The following is a 16,748-nucleotide window of genomic DNA, read 5'->3' as shown; positions in this document are numbered from 1 at the left end:
GCTGAGCCTCCCACTATAAACTGGGGGTGCTCCAGCCTGCCCAGCAAGACTGCCCCACCGCTCACGCAGCCTCAGGTAAGGGTCCCAGAGGAACTGGGGATGGAAGGGAACCTATTAGGACTTGGGGGTTATAGAAGCTGGGAGTGCAGGGTTTGGGTGTCCCAGAATATAACATCTTAGGACCTCGGAGGTCTGAGTCTGAGGGAATCTCAGAAACTGGGAGTCCCTGGGCTTGGATGACAGACAGTCTGGGTGTCAGAACTGGGGGGCAGTGTCTCAGAATCTGGCGATTTAGGAATCGAGGTCGCAGAGTCTGATGTCTCATGATGGGAGGTATTAGAATTTGTAATGTCATATTTTGGGGTTTCATGAATCAGTCCCCTGAGTTTAGGCATCCAGATTTTGGGGTCTCACAGTCCCGAGGTTTCAGAGTTTAGGGGGTGTCAAGACCTAGGGGGTCAAGATTTTAGGGCACCCATAATCGGGAGTCTCGACAGTTGGAGTCTCAGAATCTGGAGATATGAGGAGTTACTGGCTTTCAGAATTCATAAATTGGGGTCTGTGGGTATGGGGATTTTGTGGGGTCTCTCAACCTGGACGCCTTGGGGATCTCAGAGATTGGGGAGTCTTAGTACTTAGGGGTCAGGATGAGGTCTGGGGACAGAAGCTGCTCTTATGTGTCCTGTCCCCTCCATGGCAGTGGGTGAAGGTGAAAGGAGGCGACAGGTGGGCAGATAACCAGCCAAAGGGGAGGGGACCTGGGGTGGGAGAGGGCAGCGGGTATGATTAATTATCCTAGAACCCCCCCCTCCACGAATACTTCTCAGGAGATGTCCTCTGTGTCACTCTCTACGACATCTCCCCAAAATAGACCCTGGGGGTGGGGCAGCTATTGTCTTCAGGCCACTGTCCCTTCCCAAATACCTTCTCCTAATCCCTACTCAGATCAGGTTCCTACGGACTTGTCATAAGACAAAAGGGGACAGCTGTGGTCAGGGGGCGGGGGCTGCAGCCTTGGGGCTCTGCCCGGACCATATCTCCCAATGCGCTGTCTTCACCCGCGGTTTAGGAGTCTTTAGGAGTTGGGGGTCCCCAGCCCCTCCTCCCTCAGACCCAGGGCTCCAGGCCCCCAGCCCCTCCCCCATCAGACCCAGGGCTCCAGGCCCCCAGCCCCTCCTCCCTCAGACCCAGGAGTCCAGGCTCCCGGCCCCTCCCCCCTCAGACCCAGGGCTCCAGGCCCCCAGCCCCTCCCCCCTCAGACCCAGGGGTCCAGGCCCCCAACCCCTCCTCTCTCAGACCCAGGGGTCCCGGCCCCCAGCCCCTCCTCCCTCAGACCCAGGGGTCCAGGCCCCCAGCCCCTCCTCCCTCAGACCCAGGGGTCCCGGCCCCCAGCCCCTCCCCCCTCAGACCCAGGGGTCCAGGCCCCCAGCCCCTCCTCCCTCAGACCCAGGAGCCCAGGCCCCCGGCCCCTCCTCCCTCAGACCCAGGAGTCCAGGCCCCCAGCCCCTCCCCCCTCAGACCCAGGGATCCCGGCCCCCAGCCCCTCCTCCTCTGGGCCCCACCCCACTCCGCCTGTTCTCTGCTGCTCGTAGGTCACACCAGGACACCAGGATGTCGGACGCCGAAGAGCAGGAATATGAGTGAGTGATGCTGGCAGGGGGGCTGGGGCCCTGCAGCGGTGGAGACATCTCCCCCCGCCAAGGCGCCTAACTCTCCCCCTCCCTCTTTCCTTCCCACCCGGGTCCCTAGGGAGCAGCCTGAAGGTGAGTGGAGAGTGGGCTGGCCTTGGGGGGGAGGGGAGGTGGGGACGCCTCGGCGCATCTTAGCCCACCCTGCCCTACGCCCACCCTCCTGGTCCGCACGGCCCGTGGGAAAAGCTCAGTGGGCCCACTTGCAGCTGAGGCCCAGAGGGGTCCCCCCGTCTAGACGAGACTTGAACCCGAGCGCGGGTCTCTGCGCACTCCCCCACTCTTCCCCCATCTGAAGCCCCTTCCGTCCCCGCCCCGGGCTCCTCACGCCGCCTCTTCTCTCCCCCACCCCTTCCAGAAGAGGAGGCTGCGGAGGAGGAGGAGGAAGGTGAGGCCCTGGACTCCGCAGGTCTGGAGCTGGACGCAGGACCGGGCGGCTGGGTGGGCGGGGGACGGGGATCTCGATGGCCTCGGCCTCAGCTCCTTTAACAGCCTCTCCCCTCTCTCCCCTCTCTCCCCTTCCCGCATCCGGGCATGGCTGCTCCCCTCCCCCAGCTCCCCAAATCCTCGCTTCTCCTCCCGCCCCCTCCCCAGCCCCCGAGGAGCCGGAGCCGGTGGCTGAGCGAGGTAACCGCGGCTGCTTCGCTTCCTGAGGCCGATTTCGGGGGTCCTCAGGGCCCTGACCTCCAAGATGACTCCCTCCCCGCTCCCGTAACCCGTCCCCGTAACCCGCCCCAGGCCCGGTCCTTTAAGCCCCGGAGAGCTCTCGCGCCCTCTGGTGGCCAGGAAGGGAAATAGCCTCGCAACGGCTTTAACCCGTTCCCTTCCTTCTTAAAGGGACCGACACCCAAGCCTTCTTCCCCAGTCTGGAGGAATACTTATAGAAGGGTTGGATGTTTGCGGAGAGGCACCCCTCCCCCCTCTCATCTTCGCCTGTCTGTTACTTGTCTCCTTCATATACATTCAAAGGTTGGGGCGTGGGCTGTAGAAGGGACTAGCGGTGGGAGTCCGTATTCCTCTGTCCCCAAGGGGGAGGGGGCTGGGGACGCAACTCCTGGGTCACCGAGTGAAGAGGGGGCTTGGGGCCTCCCTGCACTGCTAGATCTTGATGGAGGGCAGGAGCTCTGGGTATGTAGAACGAGGGTCTGAGGGTTTGCTTTTTTTTTCTCCTTATGGTCTGGGGGTTTGGACACCTGGGTTCCCAGAGAAGTGGGAGGGGATCCCCACACCAGTTCTGAATGTATATCTGATGCGTGTGACCCTCTCCCTCCTTTATAGCCACCCCGATTTCCCTTATCCTCTTCCCCCCCCATACCCTTCCCCCAGAGCTGCAGGAGAAGGGAACTGGGCTTGTGGGGACCAAGGCTTGGAGGGGGGGTCCCTCCTTTGGATGTGTCATGCCCACCCCAAGAACTCTTGCTAATTATCTTTTTGTATCCCTCCACCAGAAGAGGAGCGCCCCAAACCAAGGTGAGATCCTGAGGGGTGGGGGTCCCAATCATGTCCTTTTTTTTTTTTTTTTTTTTTATTTATTTTTTATTTTATTTATGGCTGTGTTGGGTCTTCGTTTCTGTGCGAGGGCTTTCTCTAGTTGTGGCAAGTGGGGACCACTCTTCATCGCGGCGCGCAGGCCTCTCACTATCGCGGCCTCTCTTGTTGCGGAGCACAGGCTCCAGACGCGCAGGCTCAGTAATTGTGGCTCACAGGCCTAGTTGCTCTGCGGCATGTGGGATCTTCCCAGACCAGGGCTCGAACCCGTGTCCCCTGCATTGGCAGGCAGATTCTCAACCACTGCGCCACCAGGGAAGCCCCAAATCATGTCCTTTTAAATATGTCCCCCACCTCCAGAGATAGGGTGCAAGAAAGGCAGAGAAGGAGAGTGGGGAAATGGAAACATAGAAAAGGACAGTGATTCCTTCTTTCCACAAACATTTCTGGTGAACTTCCCACTGTGTTTGGCAAGAGTTAGACTCTTGCTGTCCTGTTGGTGAAACAGACCCAGATACAGCAATGGTAGTGCAGAAGAGGGCCCTATCTGTGCCCTAGGCAATCAAGGAAGGCTTCCTAGGGGAGGTGATGCTGAGTCCTGAGGGCGGAGTCCTTCAGTTTGCTAGCTGAAGGAAGTAGAAGGGAGATTGTAAGATGACGAAGCGGAGTGGTGTGTGCAAAGTCCAGTAGCTGGATCTAGGCTAGTTTTTCAGGCAACAGATGCAGGCACAGGTCATTCTGATGAGAAAGATCCAAACTAGGCAGACCAGTGAAGTCTGTGAGAGCTCACCCCTGGAGGGTGTGACGTTGGGGACAAAGCTTGGAGATGCAAGGAGGCAGCAATCGAGCATGAGATGCAGAAATTCTCTGGGGCACCCGGGAGCCATGGAAGGGCTGTCCTCAATTCAGGGAGTGTATCCCCCCAAATCCCCGCCCTCCCCGCCAGAGGAAGAGGCCGGCAAGTGCCTTCTCATTGGGTTCACTGCCTGGAGTGGCGTGATTAGTGGTCAATTTCAGAGGGGGCTGAGGATCAGATCTGGCTGAGAGCACAGGGGCACATGAAAGCACAGGTGTGCTTCAGTGTCAGGGAAAGCTTGTTGGAGGAGGGAAGGTCTCAGGGGTGGAGTATATCAGGGGAAGTGCATTGTAGGCAGAGCAAACGGAGTGTGCAAAGTCCCGGGGGCACAAAGGCACATGACATGGCCAGGGAACTGTAGGATGTGGTGAGTTTTCAAGGGGAAAAGGCCTAAGCTGGAGCAGAAGGCATAGGGTGGAAAGGGGCCACAGACTGAGAGACCCACAGGTTGATGAGCTCAGTTGGGGCAGGGTGTGTGCAAAGGCAGGAAATGTTCAGGAAGCGTCTGTTTACTGGAGTCTGGGGTTTGGGAGAGAGTCTGGGCTGGAGACAGAGTTGGTGAATCCTCGGTAATGGATGATAACCGAAGTCACAGGAGTGAATGACATTAATCACAAGAGTGTCCCACGAATGAATCAAAGGGCAAAACTCTCTTAATCTGAATAATAGAAATTGTTGCTTTTTATTAAGCCAGGAAAGATGAAGCATAATTTGTTTAAAATTCTCTTTGATCATTGAATGACCAAAAAAGGAAACAAAAAGTCAAATATATGAGGGTATTTTTCATTCCTTAAGTTAAACTTTAAAACTGTATTTAAGGAATCAAATCTTACAAAATCCTGGAAGGTTTTGGTAATGATGATGATAATTTCAAGGAAATTAATAAAATACCTATTGATTTTAAAGTGTATTTTATTCAATAGTTTTGGTATCTTGCCATGGAAGATACTAGCCCAGCCTAGCAGAAAAGTGCAATATGTATAGCGTATTTTAAAAGTTATATTCCATAATCATTTTGAAATGCTGGGCAAACATAAAAAAAAAATCCCATACAAAGTTATTTGCATTTAATTCAGTTAATCAGGCATTTTGAAAGCTAATTGATTAAAACACTGTAATATGATTGAAATTTTGTAACATTTTAATGTTATTTTTACTCCACTGTGAAAAGTTTTTTATACGATATACACACCCTAGTTTATTTTTGTGTCATTGTGTGGACTTACAAATTTACTACAGGTATCCTGAGCCAGGAACACAATCAGGTTTCAGGCCAGTTTGATACTGGCTATTCTTAATTTTCATATGAGTGTAGGACTTCAAACCAAATGTTATGTCAGTGGGACTGTGCTGTCTGTGGAAGTTAATAGATTACATGATCATTTTCTTCAGACTTGAAGGAGAGTGATAAATAAGATTTGGAGTCATAGGGTACTGATGTACAATTTAAGGATTAAAGTTTCTTATAAATCAATTGTGAACAATGAATTATTAAATTGTTGACTTCCTAGTATAAAACTGCAAGAATAAAAATAAATTCTCCAGCTTAAAAAAAAAAGAAAGAAAGAAAGAGAAAATTCCAGGAAGTGGGAGTGCCCAGGGCAGGAAATCAAGGAGAGGACAAGGGCAGTCCCCCAGAGCAGCACCACCCAATACAAATACAATGCAAGCCACATATGTAATAACTTAAAAAACATTTTTTTTTTTTTACTAGCAGCCTTTTAAGAAGTAAACCCAAACAGGTAAAATTAATCCCAATAGCGTATTTTACTCAACCTGTTATAGCCAAAATCTCGTAATTTCAACATTAATCCATATAAAACGTTATTAGTAAAATATTTTACATTCTTTTGTTCAACCAAGTCTGTGAAATCCAGTGCATTTCACTGACAGCCCCTCTGATCTGGACCAGCCTCATTCCAGGCGCTCAGCGCACGTGTGGCTGTTGCAGCCCAGCAGGGAGGTCAGACTACTCAGTGTTTCTTCTCTTCTGTCCACTCAGCCGGCCCGTGGTACCTCCGCTGATCCCCCCAAAGATCCCAGAGGGGGAACGTGTGGACTTCGATGTAAGTAACAGACATCCCATCCCAGCAGGGGCTGCTAGCCTATAGGGTGCAAATTAGGAAGAGGCGCCCCTTCCTAGCCACTGTTTTTTGTTTGTTTTTGTCCTTTCCCTTTTGTTTGTTTGTTTCCTACCCCCTTCTTTTGGAATTGTGCCTTGACAGCCCCTTAGTTTAGTGTCAGAATACGATGCTTTGCCGCCATCTGCTGGAAACACAGTGCATGGCAGACGTCTGTCCCAGCTGTCAACGCCACCAATTCTTTTTTTTTTTTTTTTTTTTTTAATTTATTTTTGCCTGCGTTGGGTCTTCGTTGCTCCGCGCGGGCTTTCTCTAGTTGCAGAGCGAGCGGGGGCTACTCTTCGTTGGGGTGCGCGGGCTTCTCATTGCGGTGGCTTCTCTTGTTGCGGAGCACGGGCTCTAGGCGCGCGGGCTTCAGTAGTTGTGGCTCACGGGCTCTAGAGCGCAGGCTCAGTAGTTGTGGCGCACGGGCTTAGTTGCTCTGTGGCATGTGGTATCTTCCCAGACTAGGGCTCAAACATGTGTGCCCTGCATTGGCAGACGGATTCTTAACCACTGGGCCACCAGGGAAGCCCAACCACACCAATTCTTGCTGCAAAGGGCTCCCCCTCCTGATGCTTCTCAGAAGTGCTGAGAGGTTGGCGCCCTCTTGGGGCAACACCTGGGGAATGACCGTGCTCCCACCCTCTGTCCCCTAGGACATCCACCGGAAGCGCATGGAAAAAGATCTGCTGGAGCTGCAGACGCTCATTGATGTGCATTTTGAACAGCGGAAGAAAGAGGAAGAGGAGCTTGTGGCGCTAAAAGAACGCATTGTGAGTCAAGGGAGGTGGGGTTCCCCAAATTCTTCTCCCTCCTTCCATCCTTTGGGTCTTGGGAGATACGTTCCCGTCCACTACAGACCCAAGGCTGAAACTTTTGGGAAAGTACCCAAGTTGGTGCCCATCGCCACTCTTGACCTACCCTGGGAAGTGATAAAGGGGGTGCCTGGTGGTCCCTGCACCCCCTCATTCTTCTCTCTCCCCCAGGAGCGGCGCCGGTCGGAGAGAGCTGAGCAACAGCGCTTCAGAACCGAGAAGGAGCGCGAGCGTCAGGCTAAGCTGGTGGTGGGTGTTTCCCCTCCTCCCGGAGCCCAAATGTTACTTTTTCAGCTGGACACTGCAATTTTCCACTCATAATATTCTCTGTGATCCCATAAAAGTCCTCATGCTGTATTATTCAAGGGTCTTTCTGTTGGAAGGGACAGAAACTCCAACCCAAACTGAACTTAGCAGAAAGAGAACTTTATTGGCTCATATAACTAAAAGGTCTAGGGCATGGCTTGCTTCAGGCATGGCTGGATCAAGGGACTCAAATAATATCACAAAGACCCAGGTTTTATCTTCCCATCTTGGCCAATATTTCTGTGGACAATGTGTCCAGGAGGGTGCGCAACTCATCCTGGTTTGCCTGGCACTTTCCTGGTCTGAGCCCTGAAAATCCTGCATCCCGTCAGTCCCAGGCAAACCAGATGGTTCCCAGGCAGGGGTGGCAAATGGCCACCAGCAGCTCTGGCTTAAACTCATCTTTTCTCTGTCTCCTGCACAAATCCTGGGATGTTTTCAGATTGTTCACCTGTCCACCGCGGAGTGAATCACTGGCTAGTTGGGAGACAGTGGCTAGAATGCTTCCATTGGTTTAACCCTTGAAAACATGACCTGACTTGGCATCAGGAGTGGCTCACTCAAACCACTTTTTTTTTTTTTGCCACGCTGCGCGGCACGTGGGATCTTAGTTCCCCGACCAGGGATCGAACCCATGCCCCCTCACAGAGTCTTAACCACTGGACCACCAGTGAAGTCCCTCAAACCACTTTATTTATTTATTTATTTATTGGCTGCATTGGGTCTTCGTTGATGCGTGTGGGCTTTCTCTAGTTGCGGTGAGCGGGGGCTACTCTTCGTTGCGGTGCACGGGCTTCTCACTGCGGTGGCTTCTCTTGTTTCAGAGCACGGGCTCTAGACATGTGGGCTTCACTAGTTGTGGCACGCAGGCTCAGTAGGTGTGGCTTGTGGGCTCTAGAGCACAGGCTCAGTAGTTGTGGCGCACAGGCTTAGTTGCTCCATGACATGTGGGATAGTCCCGGACCAGGGCTCGAACCCGTGTCCCCTGCATTGGCAGGCGGATTCTTAACCACTGTGCCACCAGGGAAGCCCCCTGAAACCACTTTTAAAGAACAGGAAACGGGGACTTCCCTAGTGGCGCAGTGGATAAGAATCTGCCTGCCAATGCAGGGGACACGGGTTCAATCCCTGATCCAGGAAGAACCCGCATGCCACGGAGCAGCTAAGCCCGTGTGCCACAACTATTGAGCCTGCACTCTAGAGCCCGCAAGCCACAACTACTGAGCCCACGTGCCACAACTATTGAAGCCTGCGCGCCTAGAGCCCGTGCTCCGCAACAAGAGAAGCCACCGCAATGAGAAGCCCGCGCACCACAACGAAGAATAGCCCCCGCTCGACGCGACTAAAGAAAGCCCCCGTGCGGCAACGAAGACCCAACACAGCCAAAAATAAATAAATAAAATAAGTAAATTTATAAAAAAAAAAAAAAAGAAGAACAGGAAACGGGTGGTGTGGTACGCAAAGGACTGGTCTCCCAAAAATGTCCACATCTTAATTCCCAGAGACTATGAATATGGGAACCTACCTGGCAGAAGGGACTTTGTAGGTTTGATTAAGTGAAGGATCTTGAGATCGGGAGATTCTCCTGGATTTTCTGGGTGAGCCCAATGTTATCACAAGGGTCCTTATACAAGGGAGGACCTTTGAAGATGGAGGAAGTGGCCCCGAGCCAAGGGATGCAGGCGGCCCCTAGAAGCCAGAAGAGCAAAGGGAGTGAATCTCCCCTAATGCCTCCAGAAGGACCCAGCCGTGTCCATACCTTGACTTAGCTCATGAGACCCATTTCAGACTTCTGACCCGCAGAACTATAAGCTGATAAACTTTCATTGTTTTAAGCCACTCCGTTTGCAAATTACAGCAGCGAGAGGAAATTAATTCAGGTGGGGAATCCTGGACAAGTGAAACACCATCATACCCATCTCACCTGCCTCTCCAGTGGGGAGGGGGCTTTGGTCTGGACAAGCCACTAATTCTGGAACATGCAATGCAGACTTTCTGGTTGTGGTAATGCCTTAGTGAAGGCATTCTAGAACCTCTTCCTCAGGCTCAAGGCCAAGAGCCTCTTTACTGCCCCAAGCCTCCCGACTCCCATCACAAGTTACCTTCCATGACCCTCTGAGGACAGTCATTCTCCTCTCATGAGACTAAGGAAGAGTAAGTCCCAGAGAGGGTATGTGCCTGCACTGAGGTCACACAGCAAAGATCACCATTGGCCATTTTAGGCTGGAGCATGCAGAAAAAGCAAGCACATCCCTCCACTAGTTTAATATTTTCCTTGGGGGTGGTATATAAAGTCTCAAAGAGGAGGAAGGAGTTTCAGGTGGTCACACAGCCAGGCCTGGAAAGGTGAGGAGGGGACCGTCAGCATCCTTGCCTGTTCTGATATTGACCTTGTTTTACGCTTGGGTCTGATTGATCCCCGCTTCACTCAGTGCAGAAGAGGGCCCCCTCCCACGTGCCCATCTCAGACCCCCTCCCCTCTCAGTCCAGGGTGCTGGAGGGAGGCCCAGGAATTAAACCCTTTCTTCCCGCAGGAGGAGAAGATGCGGAAGGAAGAGGAAGAGGCCAAGAAGCGGGCTGAGGACGACGCCAAGAAGAAGAAGGTTCTGTCCAACATTGGGGCCCACTTTGGGGGCTACCTGGTCAAGGTGAGCTCAGCCTGCTGGGGCCTCAACCGGAAACGGGTGGTGTGGTGCGCAAAGGACTGGTCTCCCTAAGACGTGGGAGGAGGGGCTGGGGGCCCGGACCCCTGGGTCTGAGGGTGGAGGGGCTGGGGGTCTGGGCTGATGGAGGAGGGGCTTGTGGCCCGGACCCCTGGGTCTGAGGGTGGAGGGAATGGGGGCCCAGACCCTTGGGTCTGAGGAGGGAGGGTTGGGGGTTCCGGAACCCTTGGTGTGAGGGGGGAGGCACTGGGGGCCTGGACCCCTGGGTCAGAGGGGCGAGGGGCTGGGGGCTGGGACCCCTGCGTGTGAAGGGGGAGGGGTTGGTGGTCTGGGTTGAAGGAGGAGGGGCTGGGGGCCGGGACACCTGGGTCTGAGGGAGGAGGGGCTGGGGGCCTGGGCCCCTGGGTCTGAGGGAGGAGGAGCTGGGGGCCTGGACCCCTGGGTCTGAGGGAGGAGGGGATGGGGGACTGGACCCCTGGGTCTGAGGGAGGAGGGGCTGGGGGCCCAGACCCCTGGGTCCTGAGGTGCGGAGCCATCCGGATGACCCATCCCCCAGCTCACAATGTCCTTTCCAACCGTCAGGCAGAACAGAAGCGGGGTAAGCGCCAGACAGGGCGTGAGGCGAAAGTGCGCGTCTTGTCGGAGCGTAAAAAGGCTCTGAACATCGACCACATGGGAGAAGAACAGCTCCGGTAGGTGGGAGAGGCCTGGGTATGAGACAGGCAGATAAGGGGATGCCTGACCCAGATCCAAGTTGGGCAGAAGCCCTGGTGCTGTGTGACTTTGGGCAAGTGTCTCTCCCTCTCTGCGCCCCTGTAGACTCCCCTGTGGAATGTTTCACTGATATAGGACCCATGTTTTGTGGGTGCCGAGACCTGTAGAGTCTGGGTGATAATACGGAAGCCAGACAACAGATCTGACCAAAATTTAGGAGATTATGGTGTTTTGATGTCCCCTGGGAACTCTGAATGGGCCCCATCTTTTACCTGAATTAAAGCCAGACGCACTGGCAACAGTTTTCCAGCCAAATCTCTTCTGGATGGGGCTCTATCTTGCCCTTCACAGCTCACTGTCTGTACAGCCTGGATCTCATGATAAGCCACCTGAGGGAAGGCCGGGGAGGGTCTTTCCTTCGGGGCCCTCGTCTGCGTCTTGACATTTTCTGGCCCAGGCACAGACTTTAAAGTCAGAAACATCCACCACCTCATAGGCAGCACAGTGATGGGGTTTGGAGCTCAACATGTGAAACCACTTGCCAGGGGCTCAGTGCCGGCTTCACCACTTACCGCTGTGTGATCTTAGGCTCGTTGTTTACCTTCTGTGAGCCTTGCTTCCCTCACTGGTAAAATGGGGCTATGATAACAAAATCTACATCACAGAGCAGTGGAAGGTCAGTGAGCCCATCACCATCGTCATCATAACGGCAGCAGCAGCCCCCTGTGGAGGGCTTACAACCCGAGGCAGATACTATAATACTGTTATCACCCTCATGTTAAAGATAAGCAAGCAACTGGCACATTAAAAAAAAAAAAAAAAAAAGAGCAACCCTAGGCACAGAGAGGTTGAGTAACCTTTCCAGGGTTGCACACCTTGCAAGTGGAAGAGTGGGGATTTGAACCCAGGCAGTCTGGTGCGGTAGTCTGTGCTCTTCATCACTCTTTTACAAAGTGGTGTGATGGTAAATGTTTAACACGTGGATCTCCAGGGTCTAAAAGTCCACATCTTAGCATTTGCTCATTTCCACGGTGTAAATACTCCCACCGTGCTGATTTCAAACTACCAGTGTGAGAACAGTGCACTCGGAGTCGGGAAAGGATGCACAGATTTGGCTCCAGCCCACCACTGGCGATATGCCGTCCTTCCCCAGTCACGTTATCACAGGGCCTAGCACTAAATAACATGTCGCTAAAGTTCCTTTTTCCTCCTTTTTCCTTCCCTCACCACACATCCACTCATAATTTGGGCCTACTAATTTTTTTTTTAATTTTATTTATTTATTTATTTTTGGCTGTGTTGGGTCTTCGTTTCTGTGCGAGGGCTTTCTCTAGTTGCGGCAAGTGGGGGCCACTCTTCATCGCGGTGCGCGGGCCTTTCACTATCGCGGCCTCTCTTGTTGTGGAGCACAGGCTCCAGATGCGCAGGCTCAGTAGTTGTGGCTCACAGGCCTAGTTGCTCCGCGGCATGTGGGATCTTCCCAGACCAGGGCTCGAACCCGTGTCCCCTGCATTGGCAGGCAGATTCTCAACCACTGCGCCACCAGGGAAGCCCAGGGGTCTACTAATATTTTTTGAGGATCTCAAGTTATTTAAGTTTTATTTATTAGATAGAGGTCATGTGATGGTCTATAAAATTTTAAAGTAAAATACACCACGGAAGAGACAGCATTTGAAGACCATTAGCTGGCAAAAGAAAACAAAGACTGCTAGTAAGAATAAAAAGAATAGTAACAACTAGCTTTGTCGAGTATTTAGCATGTGCCAGGTACTTTTTACCTATTCTCTCATTCTATAACAGTTCAAGGCAGTAGATTTTTAAGTTCAGAATAAGTTTGGCCTCTAATAACTGAGATCTGACTATAGCAGCCTAAAATATAGAGGTTTGTTTTCTCACGTAGAAGAAATCTGTAGTCCATAGCTGGTATGGCAACTCTACAAAATCATTAGAGACTCAGGCTCCTATTTTTCTGCTCCACTACTTTTAGCCCAATATTTCTGTCCTCAAAATCACCTCATGGTCCAATGTGGCTGGTGGAGTTCCAGCCATCACATCCAAGCAGCAGAAATGACAAAGCAAGACCCACAAAGTCTTACCTGGAAGCTCCACCCAATGACCTACTTTCATCCCATTGGCTACCCTACCTGTAAGGGAGATTGGGGAGAGAAACTTTTTTTTTTTTTTTTTTTTTTTTTTTTTTAAATTTATTTATTTATTTATTTTTGGCTGTGTTGGGTCTTCGTTTCTGTGCAAGGGCTTTCTCCAGTTGCGGCAAGTGGGGGCCACTCTTCATCGCGGTGCGCGGGCCTCTCACTGTCGCGGCCTCTCTTGTTGCGGAGCACAGGCTCCAGACGCGCAGGCTCAGTAATTGTGGCTCACGGGCCCAGTTGCTCCGCGGCATGTGGGATCTTCCCAGACCAGGGCTCGAACCCGTGTCCCCTGCATTGGCAGGCAGACTCTCAACCACTGCGCCACCAGGGAAGCCCGAGAAACTTTTTAACTGAGCCTACTGCAAAAAATTCGATTTCTAAGGAAGAAAGGGAGAAGGTGGGCATCCAGCCATTTCTTTCACCGTTTGATTTCTACATTTTTCTGGAGAGGGAAAAAGGATCCTAGGGGGAGTCACTTGGCCATAGTCACAAACCGGAGAATTCCAAAGCTGGTATTTGAACCAAGGCTTTCTGACTCCAGGGCCTAGGCCCTTAACCATGCTCATTCTCCCTTAGAGAAACGTGAGCTCTCTGTTTTGGATATGGAGAAGTGGGCAGAGATTTTAAAACCCCTTGCTGCAATTCACTTTGAATATCGTGGCCTCCAATATTAACAAAATGGCACCAATAATGTCGAACTCAGAGACTCGCTGTGTGGCTTTGAACAGTTCCCTCAACCTCTCTGGGCTCATGGCCTGGCCTGGCTCCCTTCCATGACAGCCCTTCTGCCCTGCCAGGGAGAAGGCCCAGGAACTGTCGGACTGGATCCACCATTTGGAGTCCGAGAAGTTTGACCTGATGGAGAAGATGAAGCAGCAGAAATATGAGGTGAGACCCATCTCTGCTGAAGGCCAGGCTGGGCTGGGGCTGGGTAAGGGGTGAGCGGGCCTGTCCCTCCGGCTGTGCCAGAATCTCCCTCCTGTCTCTGCAGATCAATGTTCTGTACAATCGCATCAGCCACGCCCAGAAGTTGTAAGTGTGAACCCGGCCCTGAGCCCCACACCCCTCCCTCTGACTCTTGGGGCCTCTCTTTCCTTTCCTCTTGCTGTCCCTTACTCTGAGTTTCAGTTCTCCACCCCTTCTTGGGGGCTCTGTCTTTGTCCCTCTTTCTCTGGGACGGTCTCATAATCTGTCCTTTCCTCTCCACCCTCCAGCTCTCTTCTGGGGTCTCAATGCCCGTTTCTATGTCCCTCTAAATCACTGGTTCTCGGGGCGGGGATGATCTTGCCCCCGAGCCTGGGGACATCGGGGGATGTCTGGAACCTGTTTGGGGAGGGGGACACTACTGGCACCCGGTGGGTGGAGCCCAGGGCTGCTGTTGCACGTCCTACAACGCACAGGACGGCCCCCACCACAGAATGATCCAGCCCCGAATGTCGCTCGTGCTGAGGTTGAGAAGCCCGGCTTTTCCTCTGTTTCTTGTTCTGTCTCCCCTCTCTCCTTCCCTCCCTCCCTCCCTTCTGCCTTCTCTTCATCTTCTCTCTCCATCTCACTTTCCATCTTTCTGTCTCTTTCACCCCAGCCTCCCCGACCCTCTCTCAGTCACTCACCCTTTCCTTCCCCCTTCCCTGTACCCATAAATATTTATCAGCGCCCACATGAGCATCCCGAGCTCACCCACTGACACCAACTCCTACCCGCCTGTGGGCCTGTGACCACTAATCACGCCACTCCAGGCAGTGAACCCAATGAGAAGGCACTTGCCGGCCTCTTCCTCTGGCGGGGAGGGCGGGGATTTGGGGGGATGGGCTCCCTGAATTGAGGACAGGGACCCATCTCAGAGGTGGGTCAGGGAGGCCTTCCTTCCTGACACCCCTCCTTCTCCTACAGCCGGAAGGGGGCCGGGAAGGGCCGCGTTGGAGGCCGCTGGAAGTGAGGATCTGGGCGCTGCCCCCCGACCCCCCTCCAGGCACCCGGGAGCCCTGGGAGTGTGTGTCCCATCTGTGGCTTGAAATAAATGCTCCCCCTGCAGCACCTGCTGTTCTTTGATTGTTATTATTAGAACCTTCAACAATCATGACGGTAATGTGTAAGGTTGAACCCTCACACACAGCTGGCAGGAATGGAAAATGGGGCTGCCGCTTTGGAAAACAGTCCAGCGGTTCCTCAAAAAGTTAAACGTAGAGTTACCATAGGACCCAGCAATTCTGCCCCAAGAGAACTGAAAATCTCTGTCCTCACGAAAACTTGTACAGGAATCTTGGCAGCGTTACTCACAATAGCCAAGAGGTGGAAACAACCCAAACGTCCGTCCACTGGTGAATGGATACAAGGGAATATCATTCAGCCATAAAAACGAAGGAGGCTCTGACACAGGCTACAACGTAGATGAGTCTCCAAATCATAACGAAAGAAGCCAGACACAAAAGGCCACACATTGTGTGATGCCACTGATAGGAAATTTCTAGAAGGCAAATCCATAGAGGCAGGGAGTAGAGTCGTGGTCTCCAGGGCCTCAGGGGAAGGAAGGAATGAGGGGTTATGGCTAAAAGGAATGGTCTTTCTTTTTGGGGGTGATGGGAGTGTTGTGGAATTAGACAGTAGTGACAGTTGCACAACCTTGTGAATAGACTAAAAACAAAAACCCACTGATCACACTGCTATATATAAGATAGATACCCAACAAGGACCTACTGTACAGCACAGGGAACTATACTCAATATTTTGTAATAGGGTGGTTCAGTGGTTAGGACTCTGCGCTTCCACTGCTGGGGGCCTGGGTTCGATCCCTCGTTGGGGAACTAAGATCCCACAAGCTGCAGGGCGTAGCCAAAAAAAAAAAAAAATTGCAATAACCTATAAGAGAAAAGAATCTGAATAATAATATATATATATATATATATATAAAATAACTGAGTCACTTTGCTGTACACCTGAAACTAACACAACATTGTAAATTAACTGTACTTCAATTTTTAAAAATAGTTAAGTAAAGGCACTGTGGCTCTTGAAAACAAAACAAAACAGAAAGCCAAAAGTGGATAAACCTAAAAAAACCCCACAAAACTGCCATCAGGAACCGAGATGGCTCCCGCCTTTCTGCTCTGCCTCCGTCTGTGAGGTCACAGATGGGTCACAATATGATTTCTGGAGCTCCAAGCCATCACATCCGCTTCCAGGAAGGAAGGCAGAAGAAGACAAGAAGGCAGAAACGTGCACCTCTCAGCTAAATCAAATCCCTTTCCAAAGACTTTCTGGATGCCCCACCCAGCAATGCTCACTTACATCTTATCGGCCACCCCTAACTGCAAAGATGACTAGGTCTCTTGCTCGCTCTTTAGCTGGTTGGGTGTTTTGCTCCTCCAAACAAAAGCAGGGTTCTATTTTTGATGGGCAGGCAGTTAGTGGTCTCTGACCCAGTCTCCCCTAACCCACATCTTCTTCTTATCTTTCTGAGGTTATTTTCACCAGCCTTGAGGAGGGCCTGCAGTTCCCAGGTTAAGCATCAAACTTCCGGTGCTAGCATTGAGAGAAAACAGCAGGCTTGAGAATTGAAAAAAACCTTCATCATGGAAAAGAGAAGGGCAGAAGAGAATTGTAATGAGTGGAATATAAAAATGCCTGTACAGAGCTGATGTCTACCTATGAGACAGGCCAGGTACACCATCTCAACAGCTACGAGAGGCAGAGATAAAGAGACTAAGCCTAGGTCACAGAGCTAGAAAGTGGGCAGAGGCAAGATCAAATCCAGGACTGCCTAAACCAGAGCTGGAATTCCTAACAATTGTAGTAGAATAGAATTTGTTAAATAGAGGTTAAAGTCTAAGCATATGAACCTAAAGATTCCTAATAGAACTTATGGTGGGAGCACATCCTGTAGTAAGTTGTATGGGTTGAGCAGATACCCCAGATTGTGTCTCCCATAAATAAAACTCACAAAAATAC

General features: G+C 51.9%; 1 protein-coding gene across 4 annotated transcripts; it reads left to right on the top strand.

Moving 5' to 3' along the window:
• The first annotated feature begins 1,596 nt into the window (after positions 1–1,596).
• TNNT1 (troponin T1, slow skeletal type) lies at positions 1,597–14,837 on the top strand. Of its 4 annotated transcripts, none has more exons than XM_057533618.1 (13): positions 1,597–1,641; positions 1,742–1,763; positions 2,047–2,076; positions 2,244–2,315; positions 3,137–3,158; positions 6,035–6,098; positions 6,812–6,928; positions 7,142–7,219; positions 9,811–9,924; positions 10,522–10,631; positions 13,601–13,691; positions 13,795–13,835; positions 14,694–14,837. In XM_057533618.1, the coding sequence occupies exons 1-13, from the start codon at positions 1,612–1,614 to the stop codon at positions 14,737–14,739; spliced, it is 837 nt and encodes a 278-aa protein (XP_057389601.1). In that variant the 5' UTR covers positions 1,597–1,611; the 3' UTR covers positions 14,740–14,837. The 4 variants fall into 4 exon arrangements, with proteins under 4 accessions (XP_057389601.1, XP_057389600.1, XP_057389603.1 ...); XM_057533617.1 differs by having other exon boundaries at positions 2,047–2,097; XM_057533620.1 differs by lacking the exon at positions 2,244–2,315.
• Positions 14,838–16,748: the final 1,911 nt, after the last annotated feature.

This window comes from Balaenoptera acutorostrata, chromosome 19, assembly GCF_949987535.1.
Source record: "Balaenoptera acutorostrata chromosome 19, mBalAcu1.1, whole genome shotgun sequence".
NCBI lineage: Eukaryota > Metazoa > Chordata > Mammalia > Artiodactyla > Balaenopteridae > Balaenoptera > Balaenoptera acutorostrata.
The sequence above is the reverse complement of the archived record's forward strand: the minus strand, read 5'-3'. Positions and strand labels throughout refer to the sequence as shown.